A 13,873-nucleotide genomic window follows, 5' to 3' on the forward strand; every position below is an offset into this window, starting at 1 on the left:
TGGATGTTGTATGTAACTGGAGTCTGTTGAGTTTTGAGAAAATGGATTTTATATGTTTTTTATTAACATATAATGTATTATTTGCCCCAGGGGTACAGGTCTGTGAATCGCCAGGTTTACTCACTTCACAGCACTCACCATAGCACATACCCTCCCCAATGTCCATAACCCAACCACCACCTCCTACTCCCCTTCCTCCTGCAACCCTCAGTTTGTAAGATTAAGTCTCTTATGGTTTGTCTCCTTCCCAATCCCATCTTACTTCATTTTTTCCTTCCCTACCCCCCAAATCCCCGACATTGTCTCTCAAATTCTTAATATCAGGGAGATCGTAGAATTGTCTTTCTCTGATTGACTTATTTACCTCAGCATAATACCCTCTAGTTCCATCCACATCGTTGCAAAAGTCAAGATTTCATTTCTTTTGATGGCTGCATAGTATTCCATTGTGTATGTGTGTGTGTGTGTGTATATATATATATATACACACCATGTCTTCTTTATCCATTCATCTGTTGATGGACACCTAGGTTGTTTCCATAGTTTAGCTATTATGGACATTGCTGCTATAAACATTCAGGCGCATATGCCCCTTTGGATCACTATGTGATTGCTGGGTCATAGGGTAGCTCTGTTTTCAACTTTTTGAGGGAACTCCATGCTGTCTTCCAGAGTGGTTGCACCAGCTTGCATTCTCACCATCAGTGTGATTTGTTTTGATTTCTCCACATCCTTGCCAGCATCTGTCATTTCCTGACTTGTTAATTTTAGCCATTCTGACTGGTGTGAGGCGGTATCTCATTGCCATTTTGATTTGTATTTCCCTGATGCCAAATGATGTGGAGCACTTTTAAATGTGTCTGTTGGCCATCTGGATGTCTTCTTTGCAGAAATGTCTCTTTATGTCCTCTGCCCATTTCTTGATTGGATTATTTGTTATTTGGGTGTTGAGTTTGATAAGTTCTTTATAGATTTTGGATACTAGCCCTTTATCTGATATGTTATTTGCAAATATCTTCTCCCATTCTGTCAGCTGTCCTTTTTTTATATTTCTGAGAAACTTAAAATTTTTTTTTATTTCAATGGAATTTTGAAATATAAAAGAGCTTCTTTATCACTAACTTTGAACTGTAACTCTCTGATGTAACACAGCTATGATAAACATTTGACTTATACATATATGTATATGTATATGCATACATATATATATGAAATACTTATCATAAAAGGAAATACTGCCCATATGCACAATTCTTAGCACTTCCAAAGTGCTTTCTATAGCACGCTCTCTTTCTATAAAACACCTCTCATAAGGTAACCACAACCACAGCAATACTCTGTGACTCAGGTTCACAGTAATGGAGAGAGATTCCCAGGAGTTACCCTTGTCCTTGGGAGTCTAAATTATAGCCTCAGATCCACACTGCTTTATCTCCAAATTCCTCCATGTCCCAGTGTCTATGGCCTAATCCTAACTGGAATTTGCTCACACCTTCAGCTTAACAGAAAAAAAAAAAAATCCAAATAGTACACATCAGACTTATTTGCTCCCTCTGGAAAACAACTGTGTTTAGCAGCAAATATTTACGATCATCATCCACTTTACACAATGGAAAATGAAATTAAAAGTAAAGTATGACTCAAGTTTAAAAAAAAACCAAAAAACTGCCAGGATGGAAGAGCCAAGCTTTGAATCCCAAGTACATTCCTTTTTTTTTTTTAAAGATTTTATTTATTTATTTGACAGAGAGAGATCACAAGTAGGCAGAGAGGCAGGCAGAGAGAGAGAGAGAGAGGAGGAAGCAGGCTCCCCGCTGAGCAGAGAGCCCGATGCGGGACTCGATCCCAGGACCCTGAGATCATGACCCGAGCTGAAGGCAGCAGCTTAACCCACTGAGCCACCCAGGCGCCCCCCAAGTACATTCCTAAGGGCAATGAGACTTTTCCCATATCCCCCACTGGGAAGCCAAACATAAATATATACTTATACATGTATTTATATAAATATAAGCAGTCAGGGGCACCTGGGTGGCTTGGTTGATAAGTGTCTGCCTTCAGCTCAGGTCATGATCCCAGGGTTCTGGAACCGAGCCCTGCACTGGGCTCCCTGCTCAGTGGGGAGTCTGCTTCTCCTTCTCCCTCGGATCCTCACCCTCTTTGACCTCTCTCTCTCAAATAAGTGGATAAAATCTTAAAAAAAATATAAGCAGTCAGGATTAACTAATAATCTCAACCCCCTCACCCTAAATTTGCCCTAACTTTGATTGTTCTTTCTTTAACCCATGGCCCATCTCCCTTCAGACTGTAAATCAACCAAGGCCACTGTAAAGATCCTTGGAATAAGGCTCAAAAAAACACAAAGGGAAAGCCAATAGCAGGAATGATATAAACATTTTATTTTTTTTAAGAAAGTAGCTTCAGAAAAAGAGGAAAATAATCTAGATCATTTATTTATATATATATATACTTTTTAATAAAAACCTTTACATAATCTTCATGCATAAAGACCCAGAGGTGGCCATGTTGTTTATGACAGCTCTGAATTCCAGCTGTCGTGGGCCTTTACCTGGGACTCCCCATAGCTGACAGCAGTGTAGCAAAGGCCCTCCTCTTGCCTGTAAAGCCCAGCTCCCTGCCTGCCTCAGTACGGTTTTATGTTCTGGAACTATAGACGATGGGTAGGAAATGCTTTGGGCTAGAATAGGAAGGACAGGGAGGACTACCCAACCTGCCATATTTTATTCAAACTCTTCAGGCAAATTAGACAGGAAGCCTAGCAAGATGACTGAAAACCAGGGACCAAATTGAGTTCTGGAGTTTCCCAGAGACATGGTGTCTGTGACCAAGAGTTCCTGCACATGGTAGTAGCACAATTCTGATGTCCATGGAACATTCAAGACAGGAACAAACAAGCCTTAAAGATCCATCCCTCCATGGCAGGCACTCACTTCTACCCTAAATGAGTCAGAAAGACTCTGGTCTGTTTCCTAACTCAGTCCAACCCTCTTTTGACTCTAAAACAGTGTTAACTCATCAGCCCACTTAAGAGACAAATTTTCCTTCCTTCTGTGGATAGTTTATCTGTTAAGGAAGGACAATCTTTGATCAACATTTGTCCTATTACAAAAGGGCTAAGGTAGGAGTAGGGTAGCAGGGTGGCATGGTGGGTCACAAGATCCAGAACAACTGAGACTGGAAAGGATTCCCTGGTTCTCTGGGGGCAATTCTGCAAAAGGTATTTTATTGACCATTTTTTTTTAAAAGGGGGGGGGATGCTCTTAAAGATGGTAAAAAAGAGACTTGGTTCCTTTTTTGGGTTCTAAAAGCCCTTATGCTTTGTTCAGTATTAACAAAAGCTCTGAACAAATGGTGGATGCTGCTTGGGGCAGCAGGAAAAGAGGATGGATTCCATAGCCAAACAAGAGAATGGCTAATAGTGCCAATCAACTCAATGCAGGGGATCGCTGTGTGGTGAGTGTGAATAAGCATGTGAGTGTGGTGGGAGGAACCTGGGGTTCACTGGCTCCCAACAGTCAATTCTCGCAGGTAGGACTGTGTGAGGCCGCGCAGTTCCTCCAAGGCATAGTCCTCAGGCATGGGGAGCTGGCCAACGTGGGGAGCCAAGAGGCCCAAAGGGACTCGCTGAGGGTCTGGTGTCGAGTCGGAGGTTGTTTCAGGTGTGCGCTGAAGGCTCCATACCACCCGCAGCAGGTTGGCTGCACGTTTGGCCATGTCTGGAGAGAAAAAATGAAGTGAGCATCAAGGACAAGGGCTGGTAAGGGTGTGCATCGGGGCAGAGGTATAGCAATCATGAAGACAGGAAGCAAACAGGCAGGAAGCAGGCAGAGCGTGGAGGCTTACCAGACTGGGCCAGGAGATCCTTGGCATTGTAACACTGCATCTGCTGTATGCGATTGCACAGAGAGATCACTTTGGCGTGTAACTGCTCAAGTTCGTAAACTGAGCAATCCACCTACAAAGAAGCAGAGAAACCAGTTAAATCAAGAAGAGCTCCCATCACCCGAATTCCATCCACAGACTGACTATGCAAAACCCTGAAACAACAGAAAAAACCAAGGAGGCTGCGTGGCAGTGTCATGTCACCACTATCCAGCCTGATCACTGAGAACAAAACACAACTGCAGCAATTATTCACAAGAGGAAGTAACAGGGTATACCAAAGCCTTGAACTGGTTAAGTCTTGAAATCAGCATTAATAAACCACGTAACTAGCAAGCCTTAATATGGTCTCAAAAATCTAGATAAATCTGGACTCAGAGAGATTATATTAGTTAAGAGTAGAGAGCAACACAGAAGTGGAGCCCAAACTAGCCTGGAACTTAGGTATCCTAACTCCACATTCACAACCCTTCCTAAAATAATGCAGGTCCTATTCTCACTGTATGTCCTCTCTTTTGTGTTGCTATCTACTCCCATAGCCCCAATTATTATTATTATTTTAAATTAATTTATTTGAGAGAGGAAGAAAGAGAGTGCATGTGCAAATAGGAAGAGTGAAAGGCAGAGAACCCCAAACAGACTTCGTGCTGAGTGTGGACCCCAACTTAAGACTTGATCCCATGACCCCGAGATCACAGCCTGAGCTGAAACCAAGAGTTGGATGCGTAACCTACTGAGCCACTCAGGTGCCCCATCTATGGCTCCAATTATGATCAATATGCTGATGATTCCTAAATCTTTAGCCTAATATTCCAATCTTCCATTCTCCTTTCCAGAGCCATTGCCCTAGCACAGGATACCATTACTTCTTAATTGAAAAAATCTTAAGAGCTTGATCATGATCTTCAGTGTCATCCCTATTACATCCTTTTCCCTACCATATGATAGCCACAGTGATGTTTCTAAAAATCAAGTCTGTATTTTTAAAAATTTCTAAAAGTTTATTTATTTATTAAAGTAATCTCTACCCCCACCATGGGCTTGAACTCACAATCCCAAGATCAACAGTCACATGCTCTTCTGAGTTGGCCAGAAGCCTGTATCTTTATTCTTTACTTACATTCTGAATACTTTCCAGCAGCATCTTATTCCTGCTTGTCTCACATATGACTCTTGGTTGGCTCCGCCTCTCTCAAACTCTTCAAGTAAACCACCCCACTTGCTAAGTATCCTATCACCTCCTCCTTCTCTAAATGCTCATCCAACCCTTCCACAAAGCACCTTTCTCACTGAATCTACTTTAGGGAGGGCTTTGCAGAATCTACCAGTTAGTGCCTCTACAAGTATTTTTTTAAAAGGATTGACTGATTGATTGATATGACGGGGGGGTGGTGGTGGTGGTGGTGATGTGCACAAGCAAAGGTAGCAGGAGAGGGACAATCAGGCTTCCCACTAAGCAGGGAGCCTGATCTGGGGCTCAACTCAGGACCCTGGGATCATGAACTGAGCCAAAGACAGATGCTCAACTGACTGAGCCACCCAGGTGCCCCAGCCTCTTGCAAGTATTTTTTTTTTTTTGTCCACAAGAAATCAGCCTTTAACTGGACCTTTAAGGGTGCTAAATATGATGAGGTCTTTGCTCTCAGGAAACTCATGAAAAATAAAGAGACGATCAGGTAGAGATAAACCTTGAAGAATCACAAGCTGTGCAGATCATTTAAGCAAGGTGATATGGCAGAAAAACTGGAAGGCTATTTCAGATTGGGGGATCGGGAAAGTCTTTTCTGAAGAAAGTCTTATCTTTGACCAAGGCTAGAGGGACAAGCTTTCTAGGCAAAGAGAACAGCTAAAACTGCAAGATGGGAATGCAAAGAAAGTTTAGGTGGCTAAAATGCAGAGTTCAAAGAGGAGAAGAGAAGAAGATAAAACTGGAGAGGTTTTATACACCACAGGATCATAACTGGAGGTCCTCAGAATTCAGTCTATGAACTTGGACTGGGAAAAATAATACTTATTTTTACTGACTTTTTACTATACATTAGCATTTAATTATTAATGCAGATTTTAAGAAATAACAGAGACTTTGTGATCAATAGACATCACAGCTATTTTCATATTACATTACAATTGTTAGTGATTTTTAAATACAGTACTTCACCAAAGTTAGAGTAGTTAGGGGATCCACTGCTGGGCTTGTTAAATTTAAGATGTTAAACCACTTATTCCTGTAAGTTCTTAATAGTTTGACAATGTATTTTAACATAGCTGGTTTCTTTTGTAATCCCATGAATTTAAATTTTATGCATTAAAGCACATTAGACAGCCATCCATGGGCTTCACCAGACTGTCAAGGAGGTCCACAGCAAAAAAGGTAAGAATTACTGATGCAGATTTATAAGAGCTGCTAAGGAGCACTTTATCCTAAGTGAAATGAGAGGCTACTGGAAGGTTATAGATGAGAGTCAGATAATATGACTTGGGTATCAGACTTGGGTATCAGAAAGATCACTCTGGCTGCTGCATGGAAATAAACTGTAAAGGAACAAGTGCAGAAGCAGGGAGACCAATTAGGTGTCTACTACAACAGTCCAGGTGAGAGATTCTGTGACTTTACTACACCCACACGACTCCCCTCTCCACTCTACCCTCCAATACTACCTTATTAAAAGTTCCCTGGAGGGGTGCCTGGGTGGCTTAGTTGGTTGGGTGGCTGACTCCTGATTTCCGTTCAGGTCATGATCTCAGGGTTGTGGGACTGAGCCCCATGTCAGCAAGGAGTCTGCTGGAGATTCTCTCTCCTCTACACCTCCCTCACTCATTCACTCAATAAATAAATAAGCAAATAAATAAATAAAATCTTTAAAAAAACCCAAACTGTTTTTTCAAGTATACTTTAAAAATTTGATAACTCTGTCAGATATCTATGGTAATCTGTGTTCCTCCCCTCCGTTTCAGAGGAAACAAAGAGAGGTTAACTTATTTGCTTATAAACTAAGCAAATAAAGGCTATGAGGTTATAAAATAACCTTGTTTTATACCAAATAAAGGTTATACCACATAAAGGTTATTTGTTTAAGGTCATATCACAGCTAGTGAGTGAGGGAACCATGAACTGAACCTAACCATTTGGCTTCAGAACTTGATTCTTACCCTTTATACTCTATTGCCTTTAATCTTAAAATAAAGTAGATTTAGAGTAGATAATAGAGTTGGTAAACAAGTAGATAATAGAGTTGGAAAACAAGTGTACCAAGTGCTTTGGCAGTGAAAAAAGAAAATGCAATTAACATTTCTTATGGGAAAAGGAGAACAAAATAGAGCTTATAGCAATTTGATCTTAAAGGATCTTAAAGGATGAGTGTGTGTGTTAGGAGTGATAAGTAATTTAGTGTGATGAGAGCAGAGCAGGCTGGCAACTGGAATGTGGGGTAACACTAGGAAGAAGGCACGAGTGACAGGTAAAAGCCTCTACGTGGGCTTGAAATCTTTGGTTAAGAGTCTGGTCTTTGGGTGTTGGGCCTCTGCCTTCAGCTTGGGTCATGATCCCAGGTGCTTGGCAGGGAGCCTGCTTCTCTCTCTCTCTCTGCCTACTTGTGATTTCTCTGTTCTCTGTCAAATAAATAAAAGAGCTTTAAAAAAAAAAAAAGAGAAAGTCTGGTCTTTGTGCTTTGTGCTATAAACAACAGAGGCCAATCTTATGACTACTGAAACAGACGCTAATACATTTTGATAAAGACTTTAAAAAACTCTCATACTTGCAATTTTAAAAACATAACAAATGACATGAGACAATAACTACCCTCACCAAATCTTTGACCTTACTATCTCTCTCATCCCTGAGCTTTTCACTCAAAGGAGGACTGCACAAGGGGAGCAGACTATAGGTGGACAAATCTCAGGAACTATTGGTAATAGTTATACTATTTGGTAATAAGCACAAAACAAAGAAGATTTTTTACGTTTTGATACAGTGTCATAGTGGCTACAGCAAATCAGCCCCATCAAAATATCCCGCCCGCACTGACAGTTCCATCTTTGCTAATGAGGTTGCTCAGACATTCTGAGGTCCCTGTGCCTTTAAGGGCCAGGGAAAAGGAAAACCAAGCAATAGTTTAAGGAATTCAGGTACCTGCTGTATCTGGTGAAGCATCTCAATGATCTGAATATAGTCCAAGTAAACAAGCCCAGATGTTTCCCAGTCCTGGATTAGGCTGCTGCGCTCTGGAGGTGCCAGGTCTTCCAAGAACCCCTTCAGGTAGTCATAGTTCTCATTAATGATGGCATCTGAAGAAACAAAATATTAAGCACAAATATATGGTTCTCAAAAGTACCATGGAGGACATGGCAGAAATCCAAGAGAGGAAGAAAGGGGAAATACATATACATACACATTATGTATGTATAATGAATATTTCACCTTCATGACTTATTTCATAACTGTAAGTTTGTACCTTTTGACTCCCTTCACTCATTTTGCCAACCTCTACCCCACACCTCTGGCAACCACCCATCTGTTCTCTGTATCTCTGAGCCATTTTTATTTTTTTAAAGATCCCACATACAAGTGAGGTCATACGTATTTGTCTTTCTCTGACTTATTCCACTTAGCATAATGCTGTCATCCATATTGTTGCAAATGGTTAAGATTTCATTCTTCTCTATCGCTGAATAATATTTCGTGGTACATGTATACTATGCATACACACAGAGAACATTGCCTTTATCCATTCACCACTGATTTTGTTTCCCTATCTTTGCTATTTAAATAAAGTTGCAGTGAACATGAGGGTGCATATTTCTTTTCGAGTTGTGTTGTTTTCTTTGGATAATTACCCAGAAATGGAATAGATTGTATTCCTTTGGCTAGATCCTATGGGTAATTCTAGTTTTAGTTTTTTGAAGAATCTCCATATTATTTTCCATAGTGGCCGTACCATTTATATGCCCACCAACAGTGCATAAGGCTTCCCTTTTCTCCACATCCTCACCAACCTTATTTCTTATCTTTATGACAATAGCAATTCTAACAGAGATGATGTGACATTTCTAGTGCCTTTGTTTTGCATTTCTGATTAGTGGTGCAGATCATTTCATTGTAACCAATGGCCATCTCCTTATGTCTTCTTTAGAAAAATGTCCACTCAGATTCCCTGCCTAATTTTTTTTTTTTAAAGATTTTATTTATTTATTTGACAGACAGAGATCACAAGTACGCAGAGAGGCAGGCAGAGAAAGAGGAGGAAGCAGGCTCCCTGCTGAGCAGAGGCTCAGTCCCAGGACCCCGGGATCATGACCTGAGCCGAAGGCAGAGGCTTTAACCCACTGAGCCACCCAGGCGCCCCCTTGCCTAATTTTTTAAACAGATTTTTTTTTTTTTTTTTTGCTATTTTTATGAGTTCTTTAAATATTTTGGATGTTCCCTATAACATCCAAAATTTTGACAGGAATTACATTGAATCTGCAGATTGTTTTAGGTAGTAAGGACATTTTAACATTAATTCTTCTAATCCAAAATGTCAGATAAATGATTTACAAACATATTCTGCCATTTCTAGGTGCCTTTTCATTTTGTTGATGGTTTCTTTTGGAGCTGTGCAGAAATCTTGTTAATTTGATGTAGTCCCATTTGTTTATTTCTTCTTTTGTTGCCCCTGATTTTGGTGTCCCATGCAAAAAAAAAAAAGTCATCACCAAGATGGATTTCAAGGAACTTACTGCCTATGACTATGTTTTCTTCTAGTTTTATGCTTTCCGGTCTTATAGTTTAAGCCTTTTAAAAAAGATTTTATTTATTTGACAGAGAGAGACAGTAGGCGTGGCAGGCGGCAGGTGAGAAAGAATCAGGCTCGATCTCAGGACCCCAGGGTCATAACCTGAGCCAAAGGCAGACGATTAACTGACTGAACCACCCAAGTATGTGGCAGTTTAAGCCTTTAGCCATTTTGAATTAATTTTTGTACATGGAATTCAATAGTGGTCCAGTTTAATTCTTTTGCATGTGCTGTCCACCCTTCCCAAAACCACTTACTGAAGAGACTGTATACTCTTGGTCCCTCTGTCATAAAATTAATTGACCACATATGTGTGGGTTTATTTCTGGGCTATTCTGTTCCAAAGATTTAGGTGTCTGTTTTCAGGCCTATACCATACTGTTTTACTATAGCTTTGTAATTGAGTTTGAAATCAGAGAGTTTAATGTCTCCAGCTTTGTTGTTCTTTCTCAAGATCACTTTGGCTATGGAAGGTCTTTTGTGGTTCCACACAAATTTTAGAGTCGTTTGTTTTATCTCTGAAAAATGCTGTTGGTATTTTGACAGGAATGACACTGAATGTGTAGATTGTTTTAGGTATAGTAAAGACATTTTAACATTAATTCTTCCAATCCACAAGCATGGAATTTCTTCCCATTTCTTCCAATCTTTAATTTCTTTGATCAATGTCATAGTTTTCAGGATATAGGTCTTTATTCCTAGGTACTTTATTCTTTTTTTTTTTTTTTTTTAAAGATTTTATTTATTTATTTGACAGAGAGAGATCACAGCAGGCAGAGAGGCAGGCAGAGAGAGGGGAAGGGAAGGAAGCAGGCCCCTGCTGAGCAGAGAGCCCGATGCGGGACTCGATCCCAGGACCCTGAGATCATGACCTGAGCCAAAGGCAGCGGCTTAACCCACTGAGCTACCCAGGCGCCCTACTTTATTCTTCTTGATGCAACTGAAAATGGTACTGTTTTCTTAATTGCTCTTTCTGATCATTCATATTACTGTACAGAAATGCAACAGATTTCTATATATTGATTTTGTATCCTACAATTTACTGAATTCATTTATTCTAACAGTTTTTTGGTAGAGTCTTCAGGGTTTTCTGCATATACTACCATGTCATTGGCAAATAGCGACAGTTTTCTTTATTTCCAGTTTGGATGCTTCCTACTTCTTTTTCTTCTCTAACTGTTCTGGTTAGGATTTCCAACACTATGTTGAATAAAAGTGGTGAAAATGGGAACCCTTCCTTGCCCTCTTCCTGATCTTAGAGGAAAAACTGAAAGCTTGTCACCATTGAGTATGTTAGCTATAGGCGTGTCATATACAGCCTTTATTATTGAGGTATGTTCCTCATATACCAACTAGTTTTATCATAAATGGATGTTGAATTTACCAAATGCTTTTTCTGCATCTGGTGATACGATTTTTATCCTTCATCTTGTTAATGTGGTGTATCACACTGATCTGTATATGTTAAACCATCCCTGTTATAAATCCCATTTTATCATGGTGTATAATCCTTTTACTGTATTGCTGAATTCAGTTTGCTAATAATTCGCTGAGAATTTTTTTTTATTTCTTTTTTTTTTTTTAGATTTTATTTATTTGACAGAGATCACAAGCAGGCAGAGAGGCAGGCAGAGAGAGAGGAGGAAGCAGGCCCCCCGCTGAGCAGAGAGCCCGATGCGGGGCTCGATCCCAGGACTCTGAGATCATGACCTGAGCCGAAGGCAGCGGCCTAACCCACTGAGCCACCCAGGCGCCCCTCGCTAAGAATTTTTGCATCTATGTTCACCAGGGCATTGGTCTGTACTTTCCTTTTCTTACGGTAACCTTGTCTGTATTTGCTAGGGGTAATGCTGGTCTTAATAAAATGAGTCTGGAAATGTTCTACCCTCTTCTATTTTTTGGAAGAGCTTGAGGAGGACTGGTATTAATTCTTTGAATTCTTGGTAGAATTCACTAGTGAAGCCATCTGGCCCTAGACATTTTTATTTTTTTTAAAGATTTTATTTATTTATTTGACAGAAATCACAAGTAGACAGAGAGGCAGGCAGACAGAGAGAGGGAAGCAGGCTCCCTGCTGAGCAGAGAGCCTGATGCGGGACTCGATCCCAGGACCTTGAGATCATGACCCGAGCCGAAGGCAGCGGCTCAACCCACTGAGCCACCCAGGCGCCCCTGGTCCTAGACTTTTATTTGTAGGGAGTTTTTTGATTTCTAATTCAATCTGCTTTACTACTAATTGGTTTCCTCAGATTTTCTATTTCTTCATGAGGCCATATATTTCTAAGAATTTATCCAATTCTTCTAGGTTGTCCAATCTGTTGGTATATAAGTGTTCATAGTAGTCTCTAATGATCCTTTGTATTTCTGTGGTATCAGTTATAATGTATCTTTTTTAATCTTGGTAAACAAAATTTCCTAAATATACAAAGAGTTTAACATAATTCATGTATATCAAGCATATCCATATGGTAAAGTAACAACCTGTCATTCCCTGCCCCTCTTGCCCCTCATCCAAGCCAAATTTCTTCTGCACAGAGAACTTCTGCAAAGTGTAATCGGATTCAAGACTGCAAAGTACCATACAGAACATCATCCCTGGCCTGACTGATTATGGGGTTCAGAGGTTGGAAGAATTTGGGGAGATTCCAGGAAACACAGGCCCTAATCTGAAGCACTCACCAGAAGCTAAGTGCTTGATGATGAATTTGTGGCAGCGGTTCCAGTGTCCAGCTTTAAATAAATAGAGGGCCTCCAGGTGCTTGTCAGATTCCATGTGTGCTCGCACTGCTTTGGCCTCATTAATCCATTCAGCAGGCACACAAAGCTTTTGGGTCAGGAAAGTCTCCTTAGCCCAAGACTCAGGGGTTTCTAATAGTTGGCAGTGCCGGGTAAGCAGCTCTCGAACCGCCTTCTCACGTATGCTGTAGGAAGAAAAACAATGCTGAATAAATCCTATCCTCACTGATGGAGAAGGGTGCCTCAGGGCAGAATGACCCCTGAGATAGTCTCTCAAACTGTAGGCCTTAACATTTAGTGGACCACTTCAAAGTACATTTAAAAAAAAAAAAGAAAGAAAGGAAAAAGAAAAAGGCCAGATTAGCATTTACATGCTTAATGAAATAGAAGTATCAAAGCACGTTATATTTTCACAATGAAAAAATAGTGAGAACTAATACTCGAGGGAATGTTGTCCAGTGCTAAGTAAAGGCTTTCCCTTTCTTTTCTTTTTCTTTTTTTTTTTTTTAAAGATTTTATTTATTTATTTGACAGAGAGAGATCACAAGTAGGCAGAGAGGCAGGCAGAGAGAGAGAGAGAGAGAGAGAGGAGGAAGCAGGCTCCCGGCTGAGCAGAGAGCCTGATGCGGAACTTGATCCCAGGACCCTGAGATCATGACCTGAGCCGAAGGCAGCAGCTTAATCCATTGAGCCACCCAGGCGCTCAAGGCTTTCCCTTTCTTATCTTTATTTTCTTCCTGGTAACAGGAGATCAAGGACCAGATAGCAGAATCCTACCTTCCACAGAGTAGTTAGTTTTTCATAGTTCACTTCCAACCTCCTTTCTTCCTTTTCTCCCATATGGTCAGTACAAGTAAATGAAGTACTTTTTAAAGAGAAGGGCTCCTCCAGGTCCCTGTTTGCTTTTTTTCCCCTTCAAAACTGTCAGCTTTCATAATTCATCTTCTCTGCCTCTAGACTTAGGTTACCCTCAATCTTTTTGGTCTCAAGGCCCCTTGAGGCGAGACCTTTTCTTTTCTTTTTAAGAAGATTTTATTTAGGGCCACCTGGGTGGCTTAGTCGTTAAGCGTCTGCCTTTGGCTCGGGTCATGACCCCAGGCTTCTGGGGTCATGTGCAGGAAGCCTGCTTCTCCCTCTCCCACTTCTCCCACTTGTGTTCCCTCTCTCGCTCTGTCAAATAAATAAAACCTTAAAAAAAAAAAAAGATTCTATTTATTTGACAAAGAGACACACAGTGAGAGAGGGAAGACATGCAGGAGAGAAGAGGGAGGAAGTTTCCCACTGAGCAGGGAGCCTGATGCAGGGTTTGATCCGAGGACCCCAGGATCATGACCTGAGCCAAAGGTGGACTCTTAAAGACTGGGCCACCCAGGAACCCCTCGAACGTTTCCTTTTATATCTGGATCAATGGACCAGCCATTTATTTGTTAATTTTTTCTTTTAAAAGATGTTATATATTTCAGACA

The 13,873-nt window shown here is 40.7% G+C and overlaps 1 protein-coding gene and 1 long non-coding RNA gene across 25 annotated transcripts in view; one reads left to right on the top strand and one right to left on the bottom strand.

Annotated features, from left to right (window-relative positions):
* LOC309840252 overlaps positions 1–11,553 on the top strand; it is a 25,212-nt gene extending 13,659 nt beyond the window's left edge. Inside the window, exon 2 of the long non-coding RNA XR_014298566.1 lies at positions 11,257–11,553. This is a non-coding gene — a long non-coding RNA (uncharacterized lncRNA). The remainder of the gene's footprint in view (positions 1–11,256) is intronic.
* NUP98 (nucleoporin 98 and 96 precursor) overlaps positions 2,373–13,873 on the bottom strand; it is a gene marked incomplete at its 3' end in the record, with an annotated part of 121,444 nt that continues 109,943 nt past the window's right edge. For all 24 annotated transcript variants that reach the window (XM_082749850.1, XM_082749838.1, XM_082749844.1 and 21 more), the window contains 4 exons: positions 12,351–12,592; positions 8,030–8,184; positions 3,862–3,973; positions 2,373–3,734 (listed from right to left, as the gene is read on the bottom strand). In XM_082749850.1, the coding sequence (XP_082605976.1) occupies positions 3,517–3,734; positions 3,862–3,973; positions 8,030–8,184; positions 12,351–12,592 (727 nt within the window). The remainder of the gene's footprint in view (positions 3,735–3,861; positions 3,974–8,029; positions 8,185–12,350; positions 12,593–13,873) is intronic.

This window comes from Mustela nivalis (genome assembly GCF_964662115.1).
Source record: "Mustela nivalis genome assembly, chromosome: 9".
In the NCBI taxonomy this organism is placed as follows: Eukaryota; Metazoa; Chordata; class Mammalia; order Carnivora; family Mustelidae; genus Mustela; species Mustela nivalis.